Source organism: Gracilinanus agilis, chromosome 2, assembly GCF_016433145.1.
Source record: "Gracilinanus agilis isolate LMUSP501 chromosome 2, AgileGrace, whole genome shotgun sequence".
Lineage (NCBI taxonomy): Eukaryota > Metazoa > Chordata > Mammalia > Didelphimorphia > Didelphidae > Gracilinanus > Gracilinanus agilis.
In genome coordinates, this window is record NC_058131.1 from 34,235,551 (window position 1) to 34,256,038 (window position 20,488).

The following is a 20,488-nucleotide window of genomic DNA, read 5'->3' on the forward strand; positions in this document are numbered from 1 at the left end:
GTGGAGAGATGAGCCTGAAAGCCACAGCAAGGGGCTGAGGATTGCCTGAGCCATGAATAGTGATTGCTAATGGCTTATCATGTAATTGGTTTCTTCTTAGCTTTTAATTATTTCAACAGTTTTTTCATGGAATTAAATTGAGAAAGAGAAAAGAAGCAACTTCACCAGCATTTATTAAGTTTCTACTATGCCCTAAGTAAGCCCTGAGGATAGAAAGACAAAAACAATCCCTGCCTTCTAGGAGTTTATAGTCCAATTGGAGTAGATAACTTATATGTATATATAATGTATATATGTATATACTATGTTATAGTATAAATAGGAGAAAATCTCAGCTATAGTCTGTCATACTTGATGGATTGGGATGAGTGATCAATTAATCAGACTCGGCTTTGTCAGAGTCTAGGGAAAAGGAGTTAAGAGTAGGAGATGCTGAGGAAAGATTTGGAGATGAGGGGAATGGGAGGAAAGGAAACTAGAATTGTCTCATTTTTCTTAGTAAAGCAGCAAAGTCCTCATCTAAGAGAGTTAGAGAAGGAGGAACCTTGTTGGAGGATTAAAGAGGGAAGACAGTTTGAAATAACTTCTGTGGAAGTGGGATAGAGAGTTGATTAGGAAGTAATTACCACAGTGAGGGCCAATTGAACATGGATAATATAGGTGATGGGTGGGAGTGATTGACAGCCAAGGTTTGGCAAGAGGTGAGCTGCTGCAATAGGCCAAGGGGCCAAAGAAATGGACAGTGTAGAGTAAAAATGGCTAACTATTGAGTTGAGATTGGAAAGTGAGGCAAGACTGGGATTGAAGGTCTGCAAGAGGATGGAGAAAAGAGTTATAGGGGCTGAGGTGGAGCGAGAGGTTATGTTCAAATATGGGAATGTAAGAACCATCAGGGAAGGTGGGAACACTTGTGAGTAATGGTGAAATCTTATGAGTGACCATCCCCAGACCTGGGGACAGGAGGAGAGGGGTAGAGTGAAGGCTCCTAGGGCAGGTATGGAAAATCCTTTTATTCTTTGTTTTTATCATGAGTGCAAGTGTTTTCTCTGAGGTCTTCTCTGCTGCATTAGCTGATGTAAACATAATGATCAATTAATAAATTATACTATTCAGTTGTCCTGTCATTTCCAGTAGAGAATCTATGGAGAAATGGCAAATATCTTTTACCAATATTACTTTATTTGCTAACTTAGAATTTTTGGATCTATATATGTATGTTAATTTTTTAGGTTTTGCTTTATGATGTTTTGAGACTCATACCATACCTCTCTATAGCCTACTCTCTTTATATAGACAGTTCCTGTAACAGGTTAACTGTTATTTGAAAGTTTTAGGAGGGAAAATCTTGTTGAATCTTTGTCAGGATGGGGGGTGGGCAGTGTAAGGAGGTAGCAAAATTATTCCTCTATTTGGTAACTATTTCCTGTTTTTTTCAAGCTGTGAAATGTGCATCATAATCACCTTTTCCTTTGTTATATGTACATCACAATCTCCCTATTTTTCATTTCTAGTTTATATACATTTGAATTCAAATTTTTAAAAATTAATTTTGCTAATGGATTACCACTTAATTGGTCTCTTCAAAATAGCTGTTAGCTTTTAATGATTTCAATTCTTTTATTTTCCATTCTGTTAATTTTATCTTTTGGTATAGTTAGCAATCCCCTTTTCTGCTTTCTCTGGCATGTTTTGTTCCTTTCCTCATTTAAGTGCAGATTGAGTCAATTTAGTTTACCTTAGAATATAGGCATTCCCTGATTAAACATTTGTTTCTGAAAATGACCAAGATTGCTTTATATCATGATCTTGATTTCTAGTAGTCATTGTAATTGTTTTCTTTTTTTTAATTTTCTATAATTCAGGTGTTTAATCATTTTTTCCTTTCATATAACCATGTGCCTCTTTGTTTAATTCATCTGTCTTCTAAAAGTTTTGAAATCCCCCCCCACACACACACATTGGTTTTTATTTAGCTTGAAAAAATTATAATTTTTTTCTTAGTAGAACTTTTCAATTTTATTATTTCATCATAATATACTGGAGCTATTAATGTATCCTGATTCAAATTCATAAAACTCAGTTTTCATTATTGCTGTCTTTGAGGTTGCAAGATCCAGTCTTTCAACTGAAATATTTTTTAGGGTTTTTTTTTGGTCTCAGCTTGCTTTCTACTGCTAGAAAATTGTTGTTTTCTCTTTGTTTTTTTTTTTTTTTTTTTTTTTTTGTTATTGTATTGTTTTAATTAAATTTAAAAATTTAAACAATGATTCCTCTCAATTGTTTTTTTCCTGAGGGTGAATTCATATTCAGTATTACAATTGGTTAGAATATATTGTGTCTACCATTATTTTGTTGAAAGGGAATATATATTTATTTTAATTTTTAAGAATAAATTACCTTTAAAAATAAACACAATTCCTATACTTTGTGCTGCTATACTTGATATTTTGACTATGATTCATTCACTTCTACACTTTACTTTCCCAGGTCTCTGTTTTTTACACATTCTTACCACCCCTTTGTTTTGTTTTTTTTAAACTGGTCTTTAATATTATTGTTTTTTGTCTCTTGGTGGATCATCTATTTCCCCTTTCTAATTACAATAGATATTTTAGGGTTTTACTCAATTACATTATTACACTGGTTTATTTTGAAACTCTAGGGACTTGGATTTCAAAGATTATATTAACAGCAGTTATTAAGTAGTTTTAAAGTACTAAACTCTTTTATCTCATAGGATGGATTTGAAAATGAATGTCTTTTAAGTTCTTTAATTATAGATCTGAATGGGTAGGTTGTTGTTGTTGTTTTAAACTGTTTCCTTCCACCTTAGAATCAATACTGTGTATTGGCTCGGAGGCAGAAGAGTGGTAAGGGTTAGGCAATGGGGGTCAAGTGACTTGCCCAGGATCACACAGCTAGGAAGTGTCTGAGGTCAGATTTGAACCTAGGACCTCCTCATCTCTAGGCCTGGTTCTCAATCCACTGAGCTATACCCAGCTGGCCCATGAATGTGTAGTTTTTCAGGGAGACAATCTTGAATCAGTCATTGATCTTAAGTTTTATATTTGTTTCGAACTCTTGTCTTTTTTTCTGCTAAAAGTATGTAACTGCAGTCTGGTGACTTGAAGGATTTTTTCCCCCCTTTATCACTAGTTTTAAAGTGTGATCACAACTGACATAGCACTTTAGAGGTTTATATGTTATGTGAAGATAGTTGAATTGTAAATTTCTTGCTTGAAGTTCTATGGCTTTTTTTGTTTGTTATATAGATAAGTCTGGAAAGTTTTCTAATTTTTTTAAATGATCAGATTATTTGCTTTTTCTTGATATAGTCTAAGATACTGGTAATTCTAAAATTCCATATTTTAGCTTTAACCTCCTACATATTATTGGGAGGCTTTTTTCCAATTCAGTAAATTTCTAAACTTGTTCTTCCTTTTTGTTCTACATTGAAATTTGCTTTTTGCTGCTACCTGAAGGTTAGCTGTTCTTAAATCTTCGCTGAGACAATTTTTAAAGGTTGTGTTCAGATATTCTCTTAATTCTTATCTTGTTGACCATATATTTTAGGATATTTCATTATTGCTTCAAATGTGCATATATCCATGATAGAAATTTTTTATTCATTTTGTCATTTTTGTTGATATTTCCAAGAAATTTTATTTATTCTACTTTTTAAAATTTTATTTTAATTAAAATTTTTTTTATCAATTACATGTAATAAATTTCCACCCAAGTTTTCCTAAGTAATGTGATTGAATTTATCTCCTTCCCTTCCCTTCCCTATGCTGCCAGGTGATTTCATCTGGGTTATTCATATATTATCATATGAATTGTTTCCATATCATTCATTTTTGTAAGTCCATAATTTTATGAATTCAAAACCCAAATAAACAATTGAAAAATTGTATGCTTTCTGGTAAATGCATTTTTTTTTTAACTCTTACCTTCTATCTTGGAGCCAATACTATGTTGGCTCCAAGGCAGAAGAGTGGTAAGGGCGAGGCAATGGGGGTTAAGTGACTTGCCCAGGGTCACACAGCTGGGAAGTGTCTGAGACCAGATTTGAACCGAGGACCTCCCATCTCTAGGTCTGGCTCTCAATCCACTGAGCCACCCAGCTATCCCCTGTTGAATGCATTCTGACTCCAACAGTTCTTTCTCTGGAGGTGGAGAGCATTCTTTGTCATATGTCCCTCAGAAATTATCCGGGTTCATTGTATTGCCGATAATAGCTAAGTCTATCATGTTGATCATTCCATAATATTTGCTATTAACTGTGTACAATGTTCTCCTAGTTCTGCTTATTTCTTTCTGCACCGGTCCATCAAAGTCTTTCCAGCTCTTTCTGAAGTCATCCAGTTCATCATTCCTTAACAATGCAATATTTCATCACCATCATATACCACAATTTGTTCAGCCATTCCCCAATTGGTGGATATCCCTTTAATTCCCAATTCTTTGCCACCACAAAAAGAGCAGCTATAAAAATTTTGTATAGGTGCTCCTGTATACAGACCTAGTAGTGATATTACTAGATTAAAGGGTATGCATTGTTTTCTAGCCCTACCGGCCATAATTCCAAATTGCCTTCCAGAATGGTTGAATCACTTCACAGCTCCACCAGCAATACATTAGTGCTCCAATTTTGCCACATCCCCTCCAACACTTTATCATTTTCCTTTACTGTCATATTGGTTAATCTGATAGGTGTGAGGAAGGAAATTTTATTTTTAACATTTCGTTTGCTTATTTTGATGAGCAGTTAGTTATACATGAGCCATGTTTCTCTTGACCATGGGTTTTTATATTTCTGGAAATTTAGAATAAGAATCTTAATATGAATTTTAGCTCACCTTAAATGATTATGGATTGAATAAGAGAAAACAATTCATCTATACAATCAGAGTAAAAATTCTGTCTTGTGGTAGCCCTATTTTTCCACATTAGTAATATAGGAGAAGCCTTGAATTTCACAGGGCTGCAAATGGAACTGGGTCAGAAACAAAATAAAAAAGTTTGTTTAACTTCTGTCTTCTCCAAATCCCTGGCCTTTGAAGCTCCAGATGGCATGGTCATTAATTTTTCTAAATTTTCCACTTTCTTTTAGAATATCTACTTATTAGCTCCTAGGATTTTTATAGTCTTCCTATGAGAAAGCACTGTGTAGAACCCTGAGCTCCAGTTCTACTCTGCATGATTTATTAAAGTATTCATTTGTTTAACTTGTTTCTAAAAGACATTGCCTTGGCTAAGCTTGTGCCTTGTGCCTATCTTGTAGAGGTGGGCTTTCATTTTGAGACTTAACTGGAGATCAGGTGTTCTTTCTGAGCTTTTTATACAAAGTCACTTTAATTCGGAGTGTAATCTCTTGGGGTGAAAACTCTAACATAATTTCTGGCACAGTCTCAGTGTTCACGATGGGAGAGAAGTAAGTGAAAGTGACAAGTCATGTTATTGGAGTGGATTTTTGAATAAATTTGAGTAAACAGTTGGTGAGATAAAGAATGGATATTCCCTTTCTTCCTCTTCTTCTCCCTCTCCCTCCTTCCCTCTTTTTCTTTCCCCCCTCCCCCTCTCCTCCATCATAGATAAGCAGATACCCAGAGGAGGGAAGCTACTTGCCTAGACTAGTTTCTGTTCTTCCTGTTTCTTAAAGTCCCTGTTATCTTGTTAGTTTGCACAGTTAATCTATCTCTTCTCTTAGAAACAAGGTCCTTCCTTCTGTGGTTTCCAGGATTTTTCTGGGAGTTCACAGTCAAGAGAATCAGAATCAAACCAGGTTGCAAACTTCCTCATTTCTTCATTTCTAAACAAACGGGCCTTTCCCTACATTTGGTCCAGACTGTTCTGGATTTTTTCCCCCATTTTTCCTTATTTATGTCCCTTTAAAAAGAAAAATCAGGCCACCCTTTCTAGTTTGTATTTATTCTCTTTCCTCAGAAGAAAATTGATAAATTTTTATGTGGTATATATTTACATAGGATCAGATGCAAATATCTATACTACACACATTATATACTTTGAGAGAAATTTTGCAAAAAAGTTGTTTTGAGTTTCAAACAACTTTCCTAATTCAGCTTTTTAGAGTTCGGTTTGTAATTTACAAATAGATTAACCCAAGTCAGAGGAGTATGTCATTTCTAGCTGATGATGATGATGATAATGATGATAACCTTAGGTATATTGTCCAGGCCCCTTTTTTAACAATTAAAGTAAGGTCAGAGGGGGAAACTTTAACTTTAAAACTTACTTTAAAATTGCACTAGTAATAAGAGGCAGAGCCAAGTTGGAGCCTGTGTGCCAGTGCACTCTGCATGATGCCTGCCTTAGACATCTGATCTTCCTGACGAGTGTGTTCATTTATGTCCTAGAAATGTCACCTCAAGACATCCTTTCTGTCTTGATCTATGAGACACCCTGATGATATTCTAGTTTGTGTAAAGTGTTGATTTAAAAAATAATAATAATTTTAATGCACTTGGAATTATCCATTCTTTATCTCACCAACTGTTATTTACTCAAAAATCCCTCTTCTATCCATAAACCTAGGTAATAAATCCCCTGTTCTAATTTATTTATGATATTCCCTTTTATGTCTAGATTATGTATCCATTTTGATCTTATCTTAGTGAATGGTTTAAGATATTGGTCTGTACCTATACCTGCCAAACTACTTTTCAGTTGTTCCAGCAGCTTTTACCAACTAGTGAGTTCTCCTTCCTTAAAGCTGGATTTGTGCTTTTGTCAAATAACAGGTTACTTTAATTTTTTTTGCTGCTATTTGGTGTATGTTTGTCCAGTTGTACCAAGCCACCTTTATCTTTCTTAGGCAGTACAGGATTGTTTTGGTAAAATTGCTGCTTTATAATACAATTCAAAATGTGGTACTGCTAGACCTCCTTCCTTTACATTATCTGATTAATTTTTTTTATGTTCTTGATGTTGATTTTCAAATACTGTTGGATTAAGTGGTGATTTTTGGATTCAGTTTTGTAAATGAATACTGGAGAAATCAGAAAAAGGCCACAAAATTGTTTCAATAATGAGGCTCCCATGAATCATTAAGATGATTTAAAAAACTGGATTGAGGTAGAACATCTGAAACTTTCTTGTGAGGAATGATTGGTAGGTGCCTAGCCATCTGTCTCAAGCCAATGCTTAACTGAGTGTGTCATTCATGGATCTTCATTCTTTGTCTTTGTTTTCCTAGTCCCTGCCCGGAAATCAGTGTTGATGGACCCAGCCAAGGTCAAGAAGCTGCAGCAGAGTGGTGAGGCCTTTGTACAAGATGGTGCCTGTGCAGCTATTACTGCAAACCTGTCCAAGTGCCGGGAGTGCCGACTAGATAGCTACCGGAAGGACAAGGATTCTCCTGTCTTCTGTCGATTTTTTCACTTTAGGAGGTGAGCACTTTTGGAAAGTGGGCAGAACAGGCTGGCCTCTGTGGTACAAAGAGTTACTTCTGTGTTCCTTTTTATTCGTGGAAGATAGAGTTCTAGAAATGAAATGAGATAAAAGCCAAACTTGAAATTCAGCTGTTATTTAAGAAATTTAATATTTCATTTCCTATTCTTTTTCCTCTTTTACATTTTTTAAATCTAATTTTTAACTGCTCCTGGGTGAAGAGAAAAGTCTTTTTTGTGCGTGTGTGTGGGTTTTTTTTTTTTTTAAACTCTTAACTTTTTGGGTATTGGCTCTTTGGTGGAAGAGTGGTAAGGGTGAGCAATGGGGGTCAAGTGACTTGCCCAGGGTCACACGGCTGGGAAGTGTCTGAGGCCGGATTTGAACCTAGGACCTCCTGTCTCTAGGCCTGACTCTTGATCCACTGAGCTAACCAGCTGCCCCGAAAAGGCTTATTTTTGACAGAAATTTTCTAAAATCACTTCCAGCTCTGAACTCCTGTTTTCTATGTATATGTTCCTCACTTTATCTCACTAAAGTTGACAAGCAGAATTCTTTTCATAATTTTTCCATCATCAAAGTGCACAATGATTGTACTTGTGAAAAAGTGGCATTAGGGATCTTAATTGAGAAATGATTCCAGTTTATTTGTGTAGCAAATTTGGATAAAGCTGATTATTATTTTCCTTGCTGAGAATCTCAGGTAATAGTTTTTGACAATTACTAATTATGCTACCTGGAAGTCTTATCATATTGACAAGTGAGTGTACGGACATCAACTTTTCCTTTTTTCCTCTTGTAGAAGGAAAAGGTACATTATTGACTTTTTAAAGAGTAGGATCCAGAAGTCATCAATGTCACATAACAAAGGATCATAGGGCATATTTTTTCTTCCAAAAAAACAACTGAATAAATATTTTGGCTGGTTAGAGTAATGATTGTATATGCTATCTTGCGCTTTTTAATTTCCTTTTCCTATCAAAATATGTTTGCCTCTATTAGTCATTCTTTTCCCTTCACTCAGAAAATTTCATTCCTCCTACTTTTTAAAAGTCTAAATCTGTTTTCTTCATGTAGCACCAACTCACTTATTCTAGTTTCTTGTCCTGTTAATTTATGTTCCTTCCTTTATCAAATATTGATCTTTTCTTTCCTCTCTGCTACAGATAGATTTAGGTCTTCTAGCTTCAGAAAAATATTCACTTTACCTTACTGTATCTCAAATCACCCTCCTATTTCTCTTACTTTTCTGTGAGGCGTTATTCCTAAATTTTTTCCTCTATCAACATAGATTTCATCCTCATGCAATTGTCATCTCTGATAGTTTAAGCTGGTGAAGTTCTGTGGCCCTTCTTGCTGAACAGCGTCTTCTTAGATAGATAGTTCATAGATTCAGCGCATCTAAGACCATGACTGTCACCTTCTTTCTTCTCCAATTAATCAGGTCCTGATCTTAACTTATCTATTAACTTTCAGTGGTACCATCATCTGGATTCAGACTCATTGCTCATCTTCTACCCATTCCTTTCAGAAATATGAATTAAACCTTATTGATTCATTTCTGTCTGATTTCTTTCATATCCATATTCATATTGCTTTGCTAATACATACAAAAAGTGTCCAAGAGGGATGAGTAGCGGCCACTGCTGCAGGCCCCCCCTGCATGTGTGCTTCACCAGCTTATACAAAAGGCTCCCTCCAGGCAGCATTTTGACTTTATATTTTAAAACTATGTTTCATGTTTTAATTGATTTTTGTTAAATATTTCCCAATCATATTTTAATTTGGTTCTGGAATGTCATGGGCCTCATGGGCTGGCTGCCTTTTGGACACCTCTGCCCTACAAGATAAATGTAAAAAAGCACTTCCTCCTCCAGCATTCTGAATATCTCTGCTTGGCATTTGCCAACAAGCATTTTCTCCTCAAACTCCTTTGAAACCTTAATTGATGAAGCATCTTCACTCTTTGACATTCTCATTAATTACTATATTGCATTTCCTTTTAGTTACTGTTAATTGATGATCAACAAATCACACTACAGCCTTTTATAAGGGTTTTTCTTTTCATGCTTTTCATTCTAAAAAGTAGGAGTAATTGTACCTTTATGTTAATGTGATGGGCTTCCAGTTCAGTCCTGAAGCAAACTTCAAATCTCCTTCTGTTAATTTTCTTTTTTCTTCTGTGATAATTTTAATTCTTTGCTAGCTAGCATTCTATTTGATATCCAATCAGAAAACTTAATAACTTTCCCTGAAAAATTCTATGATTATGTCATTTGATTTCGTGTGAACTCAGAATAATGCTTTAAAAAGCATAAAATGAAATAACAAAAGATTACAAAGTAAGCCAATTACATAGAAACAGTTATTAAAATTTTTTTAAAACAAATTCTTAAAGGACTCCAATTTAAGAACCCTTGTTCTAGGGAAGTTCTAGAAAGAAAGTATCTGGGGGTAGCAAGATGACTGAATGAAAATGAATAAAGAGCATGGCCTGGAGATGGGTGACCCCTCGGTTCAAATCTGGCCTCAGACATTTTCAAGCTGTGTGATCCTAGGTAAGTCACTTAACCCCAATTGCCTAGCCTTTGCTGCTCTTCTGCTTTGGAACAGATTAATTTAATTTCAATTCCTAGGCAGAAAGTACAGGAGTTTTTAAAAAATCAATGGAAGTTAAGAGTATGATGTGAAGAAAGAAGGCAGAAACGGGGACCAGGATGTGAACAGTCAAGTTATAACTTCTTTCAAGTATTTGATTCTGTGCTTAAATTTAATAATCATAAAAGGATATGGATTTGCTAATTTTATTGTCTTTCCCCATAGGTTACAATTTAATAAGCATGGTGTTTTGCGAGTAGAAGGCTTCTTAACTCCAAACAAGTATGATATGGAAGCCATTGGCCTATGGTTGCCTTTGGCCAAAAATGTGGTGGGTACTGATTTGGACACTGCAAAATATATCCTTGCCAATATTGGAGACCACTTCTGCCAAATGGTGATATCAGAGAAGGAGGCGATGTCAACCATTGAGCCACACAGTAAGAGCATCTCCTAGGGAGTGGGACATTTTGAGATATGTTGGCCTCTAAATTTATTCACTTAAAGGTCTAACTTTTGTGCATTGTATTTATTTTTTCATTATAAATTATCAAATATGTAGGGAGAAAACATTCTTTTCAATCTTATGTTATTATTTCTTGTTGGTACTACTTGCTATCAGTTTCTAGTAACAATTCTCTTCAGCTGTGTAATTGCTTTGTTAGCTATAAACAAAAAATAGTAATTCTGTTTTTCATGAGGAAAGGTATTACTATATCAAGAAAAGAGGGCTGGAGACAGTTATAAATCTGGGTAAGAATCCCATCTATGCATCTTAATATCTGTGTGAATTTGGGCAAATCCCCATCCTCCAAGTTTTAGTTTTTCATCTCTGAAAAATATTAGAATTGTCTGTCCTACCCATGTCTCTTCGGTTTATCGTGAGGGGTCAAGGGAAAATCCTAGATATGAAAGGGTTATAAAATAGATAGCATTTTGCTAGTATACAGAGTTGATTTTATTCCACTTTTAAGGAATAAATTCAGCCCCTTTCTAGCAGGACTGAATGTGACAAGGGTAATGGTGAAAACTTTTAAAATTGAGATTAACCAGTGTCTAGTCCTTTGGTTGCAGGGAGATTCTGGCTTAGGAGAGAAACTCTCAGATGCAGAGCTCAAGGGAAAGTGATATTTGTTTGTGTTGTCTTGTTTTAGTTTTAGTTTGGGGCTTTGATGTTTTTGATACACATGTCTTTTATGAAATGGGAGTAGTGACATCAGGCATATCGGAGGGTTGGCTCTAGAATGGCATGAGACAATGAGATTCTGAACTAGTTGAAGAACCCAACACAAAAGTAGAAATGCCAACCTGCAGCAAGCTCTCTGTTGTGGATAACCCTAAGAAGCATCTTTGGATGGCATGTTTTTATTAAATTAGTAGACCAAAATGAGGGAAGGAGGAATATTTGTAGGAATGGCTGACACAACAAATACTAGGATTTTGGCAGGATAGAAAGATGGGCCAAATCCAAAACTGAGACTTAATGGAGATAATTATAAAATCCGATACTTGGAATTTTTAAAAAATCACCTAAATAAAGGAAGGAGGAGATACAACTATTATTGATATATTTAAAATTTGTTTTCAACCTTTATTTTTCCTCTTAGAATCAATACTGTATATTGGTTCCAGGGCAGAAGAGCCGTAAGGACTAGGCAGTGGAGATTAAGTGACTTGCCCAGGTTCACACAGCTAGGAAATTGTCTGAGGCCAGATTTGAACCCAGGACCTCCCATCTCTGGACTGGGCTCTCAATCCACCCAGCTGTCCCCATAGGTAGATAGATAGGTAGGTAGGTATTTTAAAACTCATTAGTGGATTGCAAGTTCAATAATATGAGTCAGTAGTACAACTCTCAGCACAGTGCCTGTCACATAAGAAATGCTTATCCTTACTGACTGACTAATATGGCTTGATGCTAGTTAATGAAAACCCACATGTAGGTTTGGCATTGTTGAGGTCTATTGATCAGAGGGAGGTGTAGTCACCATACTGTGCTCCAGTCAGACATACTGGGAATGCTGGTCTCAGTTCTGGGTGCTACATTGTAGAGAGACTGTTGACAGGTAGAGGCACACCCAGAGTAGAGAGTAAAAATCAGAATTCCCTTCAAGTATCATCTCCTTGAGGGCTGATTCTGTCCTTAGTTCCTCCTCTCACCAGCACCTAGTACAGCTCTTGGTATGTGGGTGCTTAATATTGAGTAAGCTTGTTGAATTGTAATTCATGGCACAGATGGCTCATTTAGAGGAACTACTGGAGTAATTAATTAGCCTGAAGTAGAGAAGAATTGGCTCTAGAGGGCAGAACTCAGAGCAGTGGTTCAGAATTTGCAGAGATGATGATTGAGATTGATCTATTGAAAAACTTGCTCCCAGTCACTGTTGGCTAACTAAGTGGAATGGGACTGCCTAGAGATTCAGCAGAGTTTGTCATCAAGGGAGTTTAGAGATGCAAAATCGCAAAAATGGAAAGTAGCAGAGTGAGGGATTTAAACCCAGCTCCTCTGACTACAAAAAGCACATTCTTTTTTCACTACCTGATCTACTTTTTTCATTTCTGGAGATTTCAAGGGAGACTAAATGATTATTAATTTGGATTGGTAGAGAGAGGTTCAAGTATGTTTTGGTCTGTATAATCTTTAAGGTTTCTGTGTTTACTACTTAGTTTAGTTTGTTCTTCAGTTAGTGTGCCAGGCCCAGTACCAAGCACTGAATATATAAAGGCAAGCTTTTATTTCTTGTCCTCAAAGTGCTCCCAGTCTTAATGGGTAAAAACAATGTGCAAGCAACTAAAAGTTAAAAAGAACTTTTAAAAAGAACAAATTAAAACCCCCCAATTTAATGCCAAGTTGGAAATCTTGAAAATCAAAGGTGAAATTAATAAAATGGAAAGTAAAATGTCCATAAAGCTAAAAGCTGGCTTTATGAAGAACCCCAGTAAAACAGATAAATCATTGGTTAATTTGATTTGAAAAAGGAAAGATGAATCAATTTATCAGTATCAAAAATGAAGAGTGAATTTACCATGAATGAATAATGAAGGGAATAAAGCAATTATTAGTTGTTTTATTCAATTATGTGCCAGTAAATTTGATAGTCTAAATGAAATGGATGAATATTTACAAAAATAAAAACTACCCAGATTGACAAAAGAGGAAATGGAATATTTAAACATTCACATCTTAGAAAAAGAATTGAACAAGCCATCAAGGAACTCCCCAAGAAAAACTCAGAGCCAGATGGACTTAAAAGGGAATTCTACCAAATATTTAAGAACAATTAATCCCAATATTATATAAACTATCTGAAAAATAGTCAGAGAAGGAGCCCTACCAAATTCCTTTTATGACAGATGTATTGTGCTGATATAACTAAGCCAGGAAGAGCAAAATCAGAGGGGGGGATAAAAACAACTATAGCCCAATCTCCCTAATGGATATTGATTCAAAATTTTAAAAAATCAAATACTAAAAGGAGAGTACAGCAACATATCACAAGGATCATTCACTATGACAAGGTAGGTTTTATACCAGGAAAGTAGGGATGGTTTAATATTAGGAAAACTGTCAGTATAAATTGACCATGTCAATAACAAAGTTAACAGAAATCATATCTCAATAGATGTAGGAAAAACTTTTGATAAAGCACAATACTTATTTCTATTAACAATAGTGAGCATAGGAATAATTGGGCCTTTCCTTAAAATAAGTAGTATCTATCTAAAACCATTAGCAAGCATTATTTGTAATGGGGACTTCCAGATAAGATTGGGGTGAAGCAAGGATGCCCATTACACCACTGTAATTCAATGTTGTGTTGGAACTGTTAGCTATAACAATAGGAGAACAAAAAGAAATGGAAGGAATTTGAACAGTTGAGATAATTAATAACTTTAGGAAAATTGCAGGATAAAAATTGAATCCACATAAATCATCAGCATTTATATATGCTACCAACAAAGCCCAACAGAAAGAGCTAGAAGAGATGGGAGGTCCTGGGTTCAAATGTGACCTCAGACACTTCCTAGCTTTGTGACCCTATGCAAGTCACTTAACCCCCATTGCCTAGCCCTCACCACTCTTCTGCCTTAGAAACAATACACAGTATTGATTCTAAGATGGAAGGTAAGGGTTTAAAAAGAAAGAAAGAGCTAGAAAAAGAAATTCCATTTAAATTTAACAGTAGATAATATTATAAAATATTTGGGAGTCTACCTACCAAGACAACTCCAGAAACTCAATTCCAAAACACTTCACACAAATAATTTCTCATGGGGGAGGCTAAACCATTATAATAAAAATGACAATTCTATCTAAATTAATCCACTTACTCAGATTGCCCCCAAATTATTTTATAGATCTGGGGAGTGGGGTGAGAAAACCAAATGCAAACAACTTATACAAATGAAATTACATACACAAGGTTAATTGGAGATCATCTCCAAGTTAAAGGACTAGAATTTTTAACTTAAGTTTTAGTTGTAAGATAGGCGTGTTCTTGCTTCAGAAAACATTGATCATGTGAAATCCATTCAACTTTTTTAGCAGCTGCTTCTTTTTACTTACCTTTTTCATTTTTTTCTTTATACCCTCAATGTGCCTGCCGTGCCATGAAACTGTCATTTTGATGTCAATCTCTTTAGGCAGTTACATTACTTATCTGAATGAACAAAGGTGTCCTTTATCATCTTCACATTGAAAAAAATTTAATCTTAATTGGAAATATAAAGACATCTATAATGAGACCAGGATAGTGTCTTCTTAAGCACCAGTGTGGGAGACAGGTTGGTCTTTAGAAGACACTAAAAATGCAAGATGCCTAGGGTAGTTGGAATAGATCCCTGGACATTCATGTAGAAAACTTCAAATTAACAATATCTACACTGTGCCTGTGCTTTTTTTTTAAAATTGTGAAACATTTCCCAATGACATTTTAGTCTGATTTGGACCTTTCTAGAAGAGTAGTTTATGAGAAATAGAGCTGAGGTGAAGAACATTCTAGTCTTTTCTGATGAGGCATCTTCTGCCTGTTCTGGAACTATATCACCCTTGTCTTTGTGTTTTCAGGAAGGATCCAAATTAATCACCAAATTTTGGGAAATGGCTCTATTTATCTATAGCAATTATATTATAGAAATGTAGATGATTAGACGAGTAAATGTAAAGTAGTCATGCAGAGTGAGTGTGCATGCGCATGCACACACACACACACAGGCTCACAAAGCTGCTAGGAGACACCAGTTTCTGTGCTAGGCACTGGGGATTTTTGAGCTTGATTGATTGGAGGCTCAGACTGAAAGATGAAAGTGTAATCCTTATCATCAAGCAGGAATGACAGATTCAGACCTTGCCTCTTGCCTCTAGTTAGACTAGTGTTAGACTGGGTGATCCTAAACTAGTCCTTTGACCTCTGTGCCGCTTTAGTTTCTTCCTTTGTAAAATCTAAGAGTTGGCCTTGATGACCTCTCTAGGATTCCTCTCAGCTCTAAATCAGGGTGGCAATAACTTCATGAAACATGACAATAGAAAAAAAACTTAAAATGATTGTTATTAGGTGATGGCTATGGGTCACTCAAGTTGTGCAATTCTGTCATTGACCTAGAATCCTGGTTCTAGTCCTGGTGAGAGTCTCCTTCCCTACACATCTTGTTTCTAGTGTTCTTTTATGAAGCCGTCCACCGACTCCACGAAGATTCCTAGTGGGTTGGACACTCAGAAAGGGGAACCAAGGACTGAGTGAAAATGGGTTACGGGTTAAGGATTAATGGAAAGAGAATATAAGGCGAGAATAAAGACACACAGACACAGAAAGTTTTGGCATAAGGTAGACAGACAGCGAGTAAGCTCTGATGGTCAAGAGCTTATTTCTAGCTGATTTCTTGTCACATTTTATTGGGGTTACAACTGTATGGGGGGAAGGGGAGAGGCAAGTGGCCTGATGCATTAACATTATGAGGTAATCATCATAAAATGCAAACTACCAAAACCTGAAATAATAGGTAGAGTTAAGATCAGGATCCAGGGTGGATATGGCCTAAGGCATCTACTGATGTTTGATACCTATGTTAATTGATCATTGAAGGAAAAGTAAGGAGACTGAGATAACTGACTCTCTTCTGGGGTGTGGCCTTAGGGAAGGGCTAGGGATTTGGCAAGGTCAACATTCAATTTGACTCTGGATTGCAGAGATCAATCATTAGCAGTATAAGAGTTAAGTTTTTGAATACTTCTTAAAATAATATCACAATTAATGTATACCTGGATTGCTACATTTTACATCAACCAATTTGGAAGGTTCAAATAGAATACAGGGCATCATGTAGAAAATTGATAAAACTACCAGCCTAAAGTTGTAGTAGAAGGCATTGATGCTTTAGTTGAACTTAAATGAGAAAATTGCTTTCTAACTGGAGAATTTACACAGATGTTCCATGAAATTAGTGTCCGCTCTGGAAAAAAACCTAAACAAAACACTGGATTTCTCTTTGGTAGGCTTCTTGTTCCAGCCTTTAAAGCTAAGGAAGGTGTTTTTTTTCCCTGACAGGACAAGTTGCTTGGAAGCGAGCAGTTCGAGGCGTTCGAGAAATGTGTGATGTGTGTGACACTACAATCTTTAACTTGCATTGGGTGTGCCCTCGGTGTGGGTTTGGGGTTTGTGTGGATTGCTTCAGGATGAAGAAAAAAAATGTGCATCAAGGTATGGCCTTGTTGGAACATTGGTGATTTAGAGTCTTAAAATTTTTTTCTTTCCGACTTCACTATTTTCTGAGAACATTCACTGTTATTTGAAAAGTACTGAAATTGTGGTGCACCACTGAGTTACTAAGAGGTGATTGCTTGCTTGCAGGTGGTACATATAAGACATTCGCCTGGATTAAGTGTGTGAAGAGTCAAATCCATGAACCAGAAAACCTCATGCCCACCCAGATCATTCCTGGGAAAGGTACTGCCATGCACTCATTTGGAAAGGTTTACAAGTCTTTAGGATGGCTAATAAATTGACTTCAGTGGTTTTATTTTGTTTTTAATGATAAATTCATATGGTGCTTTATTTGCTTGGCTCCAAGAGAACAAATTAAACAGTTTGACACTGAAGTCAGACACATTTGGGGCCATCTTGCTAGTTTTGCATGAGTATGTATAAGGAACATAGGCCTGTCTGTAGGTAGAAATGTTGCTTCTGTTTGCAGTGGGAACCCCTTGATGTCATTGCTTATCCTCTTGTCTGTCTTTTTCCATAGCTTTGTATGACGTAGGAGATATTGTTCACTCTGTAAGAGCAAAATGGGGAATAAAGGCAAACTGTCCTTGTTCAAATCGACAGATCAAACTCCTCTCGAAGCCAGCCCCAAAGGAGGACACCAGACAGGTATAGCTGCCCTCCCAGCCTCACCTCTGCCCCCTTGTTTTTCAGACAGCCGGATGTTTTATTGTCTGAAAAGCTGTGAAGGAACACAGATGGAGAAGGGTCAGAATATTTGTGTGAAAATTCTTACACCAGGCTGTAAGAGGGAGATCATAGATATTTTATAGATATATATTTAAGGTGTGGCCACCAGGAATCAGTAATTCAGATTGATTCCATAATTAAAATAGACCCAAGTCAGGATCGGGTTTAAGGTAGTTTATTTACAATTAAGAAGATAGAAGGTAGGGAAATAGAGAGAGGGACAGGCTAGCCCAGGCCTACCTGAGGCCAGGCAGAGAGAGGATTGGAAGGCTAATTAAACTGGGATACAAGCCGCAAGGCCTTAGCAATCAGAGAGGCAAGAAGCCTACTTAAGGTAGAGTCTGGAAACACTAAGGTAGGCCAAGGAAGTCAGCCTAACTTACCCACGTGACCATTCAGAGTGGAAGCAGCCTGAGGTGTAAGCCTAGATCCTTCAGCTCCGAGTTCAAAGCGGAACTCCCCCAATAAGAAGTAACCAACATACTTGAAGAGAGAGTGTCTCTAGTTACTTCCTGTGGGTCCACCTCTAATTCAAGTGGACAAATGGCAGCCTCTACACTGATTTGGACTGCCCAAAGGGCAGTCCTTTGTTCTTGATTTGTTACTTATTGTCACCTGTGGGTCACTCATCTCCACTAAGGGAGGTGGATCATTTCTGATAGTAGAGTTTTAACTATGAATGGGCTTAAGCTAATTCTATTCACACAAGGCCCAGGAGGGAAATGGAAATTAAGTTTGTCTAAATGTAGTGCTGGACTTCCCGAGACTGTATTTGTCTTGGAAGTGATAAATAAAGCCACAAGGTGTGAATATGAGTGAAGCACTTCTTAAGTCCTAATGAGCTCTGGGCTATCCACTGGGAATACAGAAAGCAAGTCCTGCCCTGCCTGCCAGGTCAGGGAGCTCCGACTAAATGGGGGAAATTTTACTGAAAGATCAGTTGCAGGGGAGCTGGAGGAAAGTGGGGAGGCAGTGCAGTAGAGCAAGGCCACAAGTGATAGTTGGGGGTTCAGTGATGCCAGGGATGCTGTCACATGGAGAGCCTAGGTGGATTCTGAATTCTCTGAGGAGCAGTAGAAGGGGAAAAGGAAAGGAAAAGAGAGCACCCACTGGCGCCCCCAAACCCTAGAATGAGGACCCTCTTCACTGACTGCCACCTGGGGAAAAGGGGAAGGGATGCCCCCGTGGGTCGGGGCCGGCTCCTCTTCCTAGTTAATTTCATTTACTTGGGCAGCTGTTGATCATGTTTTTTCTGTGTGCTTCCATGTAAATTAGGGCCATGGGCTTGACCCCCAAACTAGTCACTAATAGTTTATGGTTTATGGAAGGCAGTCTAATGGACGTTTTTGGTACATAGTAAGTAGGTTTTAATAAACCTTCATTAAATGAATTAAATGAGTACTACCTTTGCAGACTGCACTAACATTTTAGTGAGATTCAGGCTACAAAAGGCTCTCAACAGGACTAAAGCATACATAGGACCAAATCGAGTTAGATGAAAGCTAATAATCTATTAAGGAGGTCTCCATCTAAAAGGTTGGTTTCTGAACTCACCAGTTTAGGAACTTTTATTTTGGAGAGCTCCTAGCCATGAGAATTTTCAAACTAGGTAACCTCCAAGGTTGGATTTCCCACATAGCCTAAGTAGACCTGTCTATATCTACTTCTGCTGAAAATCAATCAGTATGCCAACTGCTCCCATAATTGTACATCCTTACTTGTAGTATATCCTTATCTTATAGTCTATACTGAGTATCAGTTCTAAGGCAGAGGAATGGTAAGGACCAGGCAATTAGAGCTAAGCTTAGGAATTGTTTGAGGCCAAGTCTGAGTTCAGGATCTTGCATCTCCAGGCCTGGCTCTCTATCTACTGAGCCACTGTGGTCAGTTCTTTTACTACAGTTTAAGAGGGGGCATTGACAGACTCAGAGCATGTCCAGAGGAGTCACCCAGCAGGTTTAGAGGTGGCCTCCCATATCAGGAGTAGTTAGCCTGGACATCATCCTAATAAAGGCCATTTCTTTACCATTTGAAAAGTGCTTTCATATGCTTTATGTGAGTTTCAGAATACCTTCAAGGCAGGTGTCACAGCCCAGAGAGGTTGCCACTTGTTTATATAGTCTCCCAGCTGTGGTCAGTGTCACAGATAAGGTAGGAACCCAACCCAAGGCTGGTGTTCTCCCCTTGTTCATTCCTATCAGGTCACCCTTTAGACTTGTCCTTGTCTGCCTCCATCATGCAGAGTTAGAAGGGATGGGTGGAAAGTGCTAGGATAGATTTAGGTTTGGTGTGAAGAAAGGATTGACAGCAGCACTACTGTGCCAGAAGGCAGTGGACTGTCTGAACAGGCGATGAGGTATTTCTTCTCCCTGGAACCCTTAAACAAAGACTAGTGGACCATTTTATGGGGCTGAGATCCTGAGGCCCCTTCTAGATAGATCATTCTGATTCTTCAGTTTACTCTCTCTCTCCTCTTTCTTTGATCTTTACCCATCTGACTTCATTTCGTCTCTAAATTGCTATACTATAGGCAATTTCCAGTTTCACAGACTGAGCCAAACATTTGTTTGTATGTCAGGTGTTTCCTATAGAAATGGTGCTTTAAAATGTAAATAGTGTGTGTGTGGAGCAGCATTTTTTAAAGGGAGTGTAATTTATAGCAATATTTGCATAGAGTTGGTTAAGTTGAATATTTTATTTGAAGTTCTGGTTATTTCCCCGTTTTGATTTTTTTTCTTGGAGGCTGGAATGAATTCATCTCTGCCTTTTGCTTATAATGTCAATAGTATATAGTTTTGCATTTAGATCACTTGTTGGGTTAGTACAAGGAGGGAGGGAGAAGAAAATTCTTATTTAAGAAAACCAAACCCTTACTTACTTAATATACTGTATTGGTTCTAAACCAGAAAGAGCAGGAAGGGTAGGCAGTGGGATGTGTGTGTGTGATTTACTCAGGGTCCCACAACTAGGATGTGTCTGAGGCCAGATTTCAACCCAGGACCTCTTATCTCTAGGCCTACCTCAATCCACTG

General features: G+C 37.1%; 1 protein-coding gene across 1 annotated transcript in view; it reads left to right on the forward strand.

Annotated features, from left to right (window-relative positions):
- KDM3A (lysine demethylase 3A) overlaps positions 1-20,488 on the forward strand; it is an 86,474-nt gene that overhangs the window by 45,822 nt on the left and 20,164 nt on the right. The window contains exons 10-14 of the mRNA XM_044663070.1: positions 7,217-7,409; positions 10,231-10,445; positions 16,551-16,703; positions 16,854-16,949; positions 17,248-17,375. Of these exons, the coding sequence (XP_044519005.1) occupies positions 7,217-7,409; positions 10,231-10,445; positions 16,551-16,703; positions 16,854-16,949; positions 17,248-17,375 (785 nt within the window). The remainder of the gene's footprint in view (positions 1-7,216; positions 7,410-10,230; positions 10,446-16,550; positions 16,704-16,853; positions 16,950-17,247; positions 17,376-20,488) is intronic.